Source organism: Tachypleus tridentatus, chromosome 5 (assembly GCF_004210375.1).
Source record: "Tachypleus tridentatus isolate NWPU-2018 chromosome 5, ASM421037v1, whole genome shotgun sequence".
NCBI classification, from domain to species: Eukaryota; Metazoa; Arthropoda; class Merostomata; order Xiphosura; family Limulidae; genus Tachypleus; species Tachypleus tridentatus.
Window position 1 is genome coordinate 24,380,444 of NC_134829.1, and position 8,665 is coordinate 24,389,108.

The 8,665-nt window shown below is 35.4% G+C and overlaps 1 protein-coding gene across 2 annotated transcripts; it reads right to left on the bottom strand.

Annotated features, from left to right (window-relative positions):
* Positions 1-338: 338 nt before the first annotated feature.
* On the bottom strand, positions 339-4,779 carry LOC143250728 (uncharacterized). Of its 2 annotated transcripts, none has more exons than XM_076501669.1 (2): positions 4,655-4,779; positions 339-3,001 (listed from the first exon to the last, which is right to left on the bottom strand). In XM_076501669.1, the coding sequence occupies exon 2, from the start codon at positions 2,196-2,198 to the stop codon at positions 666-668; it is 1,533 nt and encodes a 510-aa protein (XP_076357784.1). In that variant the 5' UTR covers positions 2,199-3,001; positions 4,655-4,779; the 3' UTR covers positions 339-665. The 2 variants fall into 2 exon arrangements, with proteins under 2 accessions (XP_076357784.1, XP_076357785.1); XM_076501670.1 differs by having other exon boundaries at positions 339-2,998; positions 4,655-4,754.
* Between the last annotated feature and the right edge of the window lie 3,886 nt (positions 4,780-8,665).

An 8,665-nucleotide genomic window follows, 5' to 3' on the forward strand; every position in this document is an offset into this window, starting at 1 on the left:
AACTCTTGTTGTCCTTGCACTTTTCCCTCGATTTTCAAGACGTCGAATGTTAATTCTACTTGATTTGTACAATATGTAACTTTTCACAACTGTGCTTTCTGAGTGACGAATATCTGATAGTGACGTAATTTCCAGAGAGCTGGTATCAACATGGTGTCTATAATTTGTTCTCTTTTGTTCCGAATCCCATCTTTCTGTAGCTCTTATATTTTTCAAAGTCTTGGTTTCATACATTCCTCTGTCTGCCTTTCTTGTGATTTTAAGAGACCTGATCTTATAATATTTCAGAGATCTTTGTCTCACTTCTGGTTTGTTTTGAGAACTGCGCTTTAGCTCTCTTCTCTGTTGTTTCAAATATCGTCTTTGTGAAAGTTGATGTTGCTCCAAAACCATGATTTCATATTCGGTTGTTTCTGCGTTGAGCCTTTCATATCTAAGTAATTTGTAATAGCCTCCTTCGTTTAGAGAAATAGTTTCAGAATATCTCCCACTTGTTCTTGTAAACGGTTGTAACGTTCTATATTGTGAGTTACTTCTATCACTTCGTCGATTTTTTGACGTTTCACTGTTCGTATTTTTTACATTTTTTAGATCTCTTGTCTTGGAGTTATCCCTTAGAATTACTTTTTGTTTATTCAGAAGAAACCTACGATGTAAATTTCGTCTTATGTTTGAAATGACGTATTTAAAGTTTTCAGAATTGAGTTATGCCCTTCATTTATTCTGTGGATTTCTAAAGACCTAGTTTGAGTGTTTCGTATTTTGATTCTAGTTTGTAGTTCATTTGCATGTTGTAGTGAATCATGCATCTTTTTGATTCTTTGGTTTTCCCCACCTCTAACTTGAGAAACACGTCTCTCATTTGTCCTACTGTAACCTAATACTTGCTTTTCTGAACCATTCCTTTTGTTTCTTCTTATAGATTCCACAGTCCTAGTCTCAGTCTCGAATCTTTCAAGTGGTTGTCGACGTTCCCCCGTTTCTCTTTCTGAAACCCCAAGAACGTTTCTTCTTTGAATTTTCGAAGTTCTAATCTGTAAAACACGCCTATCATTTAACCTACTGGCGTCGAAATTATGTCTTTCAGTAACGCGAATCTTATTTCTTTTCAAAGCTTCTAAATTATCCTTTTGATAATCGCGTTCTTCAAGTGTTTTTAGGTATTCCCCTGCTTGTCTGTCCACAATAAGTCTCTCGCTGCTTCTTCGGTTTTCCATGGTTCTACTTCGAGAAGCACGTCTGTCATTTGACGGGCTTAATTCCGTTATTTGCCCTACAGAATCGTAGATCCTATTTGTTCTTAAGTTTTCGGAACTTCTAGTTTGAAATTCGCATCTTAGGAATGTTCTGTGATGTCCCTTAATTTCTCTTTCAGGAACATTTAGGTCGCGTTTTCTTTCGTCTGCCGAAGATCTAATTTGGAAAACACGTCTTTCATTTAACCTACTGAATTCTAATGTTAGCCTTTCAGAACCATGAATGTTGTTTGCTCTCATGTTTCGTAAAGTTCTTGTTTCAGTCTCACGTCTCTCGAATGTCCAACACCTTTCTGCTGTTTGTCTCTGCATAATACGCCTCTCATTTGTTCTTCGATATTCCATAGTTCTGCTATGAGAAATACGTCTGTTACTTGAACCAGTGATTTCCGATGTTTCCCTTTCTGAGTCATGCATCTTGTTTGTTTTCATGTTTCTTATATTCGTAGCTTCAGATCCGCGTCTGTCGAGTGTTCTGTGGTGTTCTTCAGTGTGTCTTTCAGAAATGCTTAGTTTGTTATTTCTTTGGTCTTCTGAAGTTATAGTTTGAGAAACACGTCTCTTATTTGACCTAATGAATTCTAGCTTATTCATTTCAGACTCATCCATCGTTTTTCTTCTAATATTTTCTACAGTCGTAGTTTCATGTTCTCGTCTTTCAAATGTTCTGTGATGTTCACCTGTTTGTGTCTCCACAACACGTTTTTTGTTTGTTCTCCGGCTGTTCAACCTTCTACTTTGAGAAACACGTCTATCATTTGATCTAATGCTATTCAATGTCTGCCTGCCAGAGTCAGACGTTTTGGTTCTTCTAAGGTTCTTGAAAGTCTCAGTTTGAAAGTCGTGGTTTTCGTTTGATGTGTCCTGATACAATGTTTGCGTCTGAAAATCATTCATTTCCGTTTCTTTCCACTGTCCACTATTAAAATTCCTCCTGTCCATTATTTTCTGTCTCTCAGAAACAAGTCTTCAGATAATTTTCTTCGATTTTCTAAATTTCCACTTTCAGAATTATATTGCTGTTGCGTTCTTCGGTTTTCTACGACTGTATTAACAGCACGTCGGTTTCCTAAAGCTCTAGTTTCTTGCACACTTCTTATGTAATTCGATTTGTTTTCCATATTTTTTCTATATAATTGATTGCTATTAGAAAATTCAGAATCATTAATAGCTGTGTGTTTAGAGTTACGTCTGCTAATTATTCTTTGACTTTCCAAAATTTTCCTTTCATTATTTTTCTCAGTATTCCTACGATTTTGAGAATTTCCTGTTTCACACGTGGAAGTTCCTACGTTTGGTAATAATTTACTTCTACAACCAAGTCTTCCAATCCTTCCATAGTAAATCAACATTCTCTTTTCTGAATATCTTTGCTCAGGCTTCTTATTGGATTCGTGGGATATTTGATTTCCCTCATTTTCATCAAGTTTTGGAACTCTTACTTGTCTTCTTTGTCCTAAACTTGAAATATAACCATATTCTCGCAGTTGGTTTGGAATTCTTTTATCTCCTGCTGAGTTGGATCTGTCATCAAGTTGTTTTTTGTAGTAATTTGATCGACAATCAGGAATTTTATATCTGACCAACGTTTCGTCTTCTTTCTGAAATTTAGTTGGATAAGACTCTCGTAGAGCAGTTTGATCACATTTTACGTCACATCCGTTCAAATGCCAAATTATAATGCATGATAGAATTACAATCCCAATTGGGGGCTTTCGTCTCACCATACTATGTCTTTAACTCTTCTGAAAAACAACGAATATAAATTATCTGCAATTAATTGGACTATTTTTGCAAAATGTTATTTTCTAATTAATTATGTTGTGAAATAAGTAGTTATTGTTAAGATTGGTCTTCTTGCTGGTTTTTTTATGTGACCGTTATTTATTTTTAAGGAGAATTTTATAAATTAGAGAATTATTGTTTGTTATTTCTGTCATGTGTATATCATTTAAATTTGATTTAAATATTCTCTGTCAAATAATTATCCCAAATCCATCAAGTTTATTAATTGATTGAAAGTGCGATGAATCCACTTTGCCCTTCCTCTTAAGACGTGGTTATAGGAGAAAGGTTTTATTAATAAAAATATAATAAGTTTTGATATTTTTCTTATTAATCAGAAACCTAGTACCTGGCATGACCAGATTATTATGACGCTCGACTCGTAATATCTTGGTCCCTGGTTGGAATTCCCATCACACCAAAACATGGTCAACCTTTCAACTGCGAGAGCGTTGTAAGTGACGGTCAATCCCATTTTTCGTCGGTTAAAGACTAGCCCAAAAGTTGGCGGTGTTTCAACATGACTAGCTGTCTTTTCTCTATTATTACAATGCTAAATTAGGGACAGTTAGCATAACTAGCCCTTGTGTAACCTTCCAGTAGCACAGCGGTATATGTGCGGACTCACAGCGCTAGTAACCAGGTTTCGGTATCCGTGGTGGGCAGAACATAGATAGCTCATTGTTCAGCTTTGTGTTTAATATAAGAAACAAATAAACAAACAAAAACTCTACAATGAGTTTAGTGCCCTCTGCCCACATAGGTTTCGGAAGCTGTTTAAAATTACCAACCCTCAAAGTTACCATTCAGTCACATGAAGTGACCAAGTCATTAATGTACTTGGTATTTTAACAGTTTGTTTTACTTAAAAAGTTATACTTACTCGCGAACTGATACCGCAAAATCTTTTATGTACGTCAACTATTAGTGCTTCTCAGAAGTAACAGAGTGTACCTTAGAATAAATAGATAGTGGGTGGTAGGATGCTACTGACAGGTTGTCTTGTCTCTGGTCTGTATTTCAAAAGTGAAGAAGTCGTCAGACAGCTTTTTAATGTTTCTGTAAATTCGTACCAAGTTATTTTATTTGAAATGAAGATTAAAATAACTGAATATTGAAAGTTGGACTATGAAGCAGTAATGTGAATATTAGTATTTAATTTGGCTTATTAATTAACCATAAAAAAGTAATAAAAAGCTCACGAAGTTAAGTTTACCATTATTGACAAACATAGCATATTATGTGTTTCGCGAAGCCAACTAGTTGCAAAGAATGTAAGAAAATCTTACAATGTTTACTGACTCAATATTGAAATAAAACTGGAATTTTTGATTCATGCAATCAATTGCTAGAGGTAGACAATTTCAAACGTTTCATTTCTCTTGTATTCTAAAACAATGAGGTATAAAATGCAGAGATTTTTCACCCCATAAGAATTATGCTAAAAATTTTGCAAAGTGTGATAGCATTGAAATACTCTGTCCTTTTATTTTAAGTATAACCCAAAAACGTTTAATGGTTTAGAAACAACATGACATTGGGCCATAAGACTCCAACAAAATAATTGCATTTAAGTTATCAAACTGAAACCAAAAGGATTCTGCAACACTTACCAAACTGTCAAACGGTTAACTGTTCTCAAAGTGACGGACGTTCTACACTGCGCCTTTTTCTTTTGAGATTTTTCTTTCGAAAGGAAGCTGGATATGCTACTGATGGTACTAGGTTCCGTCTCGAAAGATGTTCCCTTTTATTGAGATTTGTGTCGCTAGAGCGCGCCTTGGTAACGAATGTTGTGAGTCTGCGCGTTCCTTATCTTCTTCCACAGAAAACCTCTCAACAAGAAAACCTACACTCTTCTCCTGCAAGACGTTACAGTTAATCCGCTTGTGGTTTGGTTGAGCACGATAACCTGGCCAGTAATCAATCGTTCTTGGTCTAATTTTAGCACTGATTGTTTAATGAAAGTTTTCAGAAACTTGATTGATCTTTTTTAATACGGATTACCACTTCAGATGACCGCTCTACTTTTAACTTTATTGGATTTAGGTTGAATGAAGTATATTCTACTTCCACGGAAGAATTACACTTGTCAGAACAGATATTTCAGTATAAATATTTATTATTAATGTATCAAGACGGCTGATAAACCGAAAACTCACAAAATCCTTACGAAATCTGGAAATTCGAGTTATCAATGTCTTGTTACAAAGAGACCAATAATTAATTACTTAGGAAGCACATAAAAAGTGTTTTATAGATTGTTTTGATTTTAACTTTTAGTACAGGCATTTTACACAAAGATCCGTGTTACCATACGTTTAAACATGAAAGATCACCAGGAAAGAGTTGTCTCTCGAAAAAACAACTCGAATTTTCTATGATTAAAATATACGTTCCCATCTTAGTTACTCCTATGAGAACACCTATTGGAATAGTGGGTCTGACCGTCACGTTATAACTACTAAAAGAGCGAGCATGTCTGATGGGACGATTATTCGAAACCTTGGCCCTCAGATTGGGAGTCGAGCGCATTAGCCATTTGGCCATCACGGACTTACAGAGGAATGTCTGCAAACTTATAACGCTAGAAACAGAGCTTCGATACCTGTGGTGGGTAGGGCACAGATAGTCCGATTTGTAACTTTGTGCTTAACTACAAAGAACCAAACAATCCTACGAATTATTTGTATAAAATTAATTGGGCTAGCCTTCCAAATAGCTTTGACTTTAATTTAGCAAAATATCTATTTGAATTAATAAATAAAGGTAAACACCTTAGCTTGAAAGACTCATTGAGAACCACGAATTGTATTCAGGAACGTTTATCCTGATATGTTGTTTAATAATTTACCTTTACCTTTAAAGTGTGCTTTAGATTACCATATTGCACCATATATCTCCACGAAAGTATAATGGCACGGTCGTTTACGGACGTACCAATAAGAATTTTTGTCTCTCTTAGCCGGACATAAAAATCATTCCGTCAAGACTATTCCATGTTTTAATTTCGTTCCAAGTATTCATAAGTCAACTTAAAATGGATCTTTTTATATACTAACTCTAGTAGCTATCGGCGTCTGTACCTTCAAATGTTGAAGCTGTTGTTGTATAAACAAAGAGAGTTGTTTGACTTTTACAACTGTGTCTGCGCCCGCCATCAACAAATAAAACTGTTATATTCTTTTACGTAAGAAACAGCTAAGACTAAGCGGATTGCCAGAACGTCAAATCATTGATTAATGAAATCCGAGTATGACTGACAGTATAGAAGGCAACAGTGACGTCTCACAAAAGGACGTGTGGAGCACGTACTGTTGAGCAACAACTGAACACTTCAGAAAGTTGTAGAACGTCAGTTCATACTGCAGAAAAATAACTAATTTGTTGGTTTGTTTGATTAAGCACCAAGTCACACAATGGGCTATCTGTGCTCTGCCTATCACGGCTGTCGAAACCCGGTTTCTAGCGGTGTGAGTCCACAGACATACCTCTGTGCCACTGGGGAACAAAATAATAATTATTATATCACTGTTGTTATGAAAGAGAGTTTATAAAGTTTTGTTAAATAATATTTAAATGTGAGTTTTAATATTAAAAACTTCATGTAACTGAAATTTCTGTAACAGTTTTAAGTGAAGTTTCTAGATTTGGTAAATAGATATTCAAATATTCTGATATTTTTTACCAATTATATAGACACTACTGCTAAATTCAGTTTTAAATCCGAGGTAGGAACTACGTCAACTCAGCTTAGTATGCATTGGGTATTTTTGATTATAGAATATCATAGACTTTTTATAATTATGCTCGTCGTTAGCGTAAAGGTTTAATAAATATAGATATAATAATAACGAGATAAATCGTAAAATTATATCATTTTGTCGTTTTATGGGATTTAATAATTAGTTCACTTACATAAAATTTGTAGAACATGCAAGACAACTGAAATTACTTTGACGACAAGAAACACTTTGCGTGTAACGTCTTGTGAACGTAAGTAAGGATTATCAAAGGGATTTTAGTAGAGAAGTGCAAACAGAAATCTCAGAGGTAAACAAAACAGTCCAAGTTAGGGCTAATGACTAGTCACGTATTTAAGAACATCACTATCTTATCTCCCGTTAACAGGAGTCTGCTCATCAGCTGTTACTATATTCTTGGTCTAGATATCTACACTACAGTTAAAACATATTTATAGTGCTGTGATAAATGCCAATTGTTTAATACGTCAAGAAGTTTTAGAATAGCAGAAGTGAGATTCAACTTTTTTTCCCTCATCTTCTGTTGCATATCAAACAGAAACTGTTAACGCAACATAATAATAATCGCAATAATATAAAATAGCTATTTGGTTGTTTTACCGCATGAGAGACAAAGAAAACCGCTCCTTAACAAGGTATTGGTTTTTGAAAGGAGTTTCAATAAATTATTTCTGAAAGGATTGAGAGAAATCAGCGTTTAGTTTTGCTCGTTTTTCTTTAAATTTCGGAATCCGGCATGGCCAGGTGGGTTAATGTGTTCGACTCGTAATGTGAGGGTTGCGGGTTCGAATCCCTGCCAAACCAAACATGTTCGCCCTTTCAGCCGTGGGGTCATTATTATGTGACGTTTAATCCCACTATTTGTTGGTAAAAGGGTATCCCAAGAGATGGCGGTGGGTGGTGATGACAGCTGCCTTCCCTGTAGTCTTACACTGCTAAATTAGGGACGGCTAGCGCCGATAGCCCTCGTGTAGCTTTGCGCGAAATTCAAAAAGCAAACAATCTTTAAATTTCTAATTTTGGTAAACTGTTGTCAATCTTACAATAAAAAAAACCAAAACACTTAAATCTTACGTTTTTTTATGATTGTTAAAAATACTGTGATATTTGCTCTATGTATTTTTTATTCTAACGGGAGAGGATTGAACTTGCAGTAGAGCTCTGGATCTTTGGAGCTATCGATCCGAATCCATGCGATAATACTAAATATTCCCTGAACTTTATTATGCTGTGTAGATTTATAAGGGTAACAGTTAATTTCTTAGTATGAATTGCGGGTGGTAAGGTGCTGCTGACTGGCTGCTTTTATTTTGGTCAGTAGTTTAAAGTTAGGAAGAGCGAAAGAAAACCTTAGAATCTTTGTCATCAAAATACGATATATTTTTATTTTAGAAATGGTACTTGTTTTATAATAAATGTTATTTTCATTTATGTTATCATTTATTTAAAGTTACACCTAGTGTTCTGCTTCAGATTGGACCATGAAATTTTAACGCACGTGTTATACCATTTTAACAACATTTATATGCAACACTTTATTTCCCATTAGGCCCGGCATGGCCAAGTGGTTAAGGCGCTCGAATTGTACTCTGAGGGTCGTAAATTCGAATCCCCGTTTCACCAAACATGCTCGCCCTTTCAGCCGTGAGGCGTTATTCTATGATGGTCAATCCCACTCTTCGTTGGTAAAAGAGTAGCCCAATAGTTGGCGGTAGATGGTGATAACTAGCTGCTTTCCCTCTGGTCTTAGGCTGCTAAATTAGGAACGGCTAGCGCAGATAGCCCTCGTGTAGCTTTGCATGAGATTCAAAAACAAACAAACATTTCGGCTACTGAAAAAGCTTTCATCTAGGCCTAATT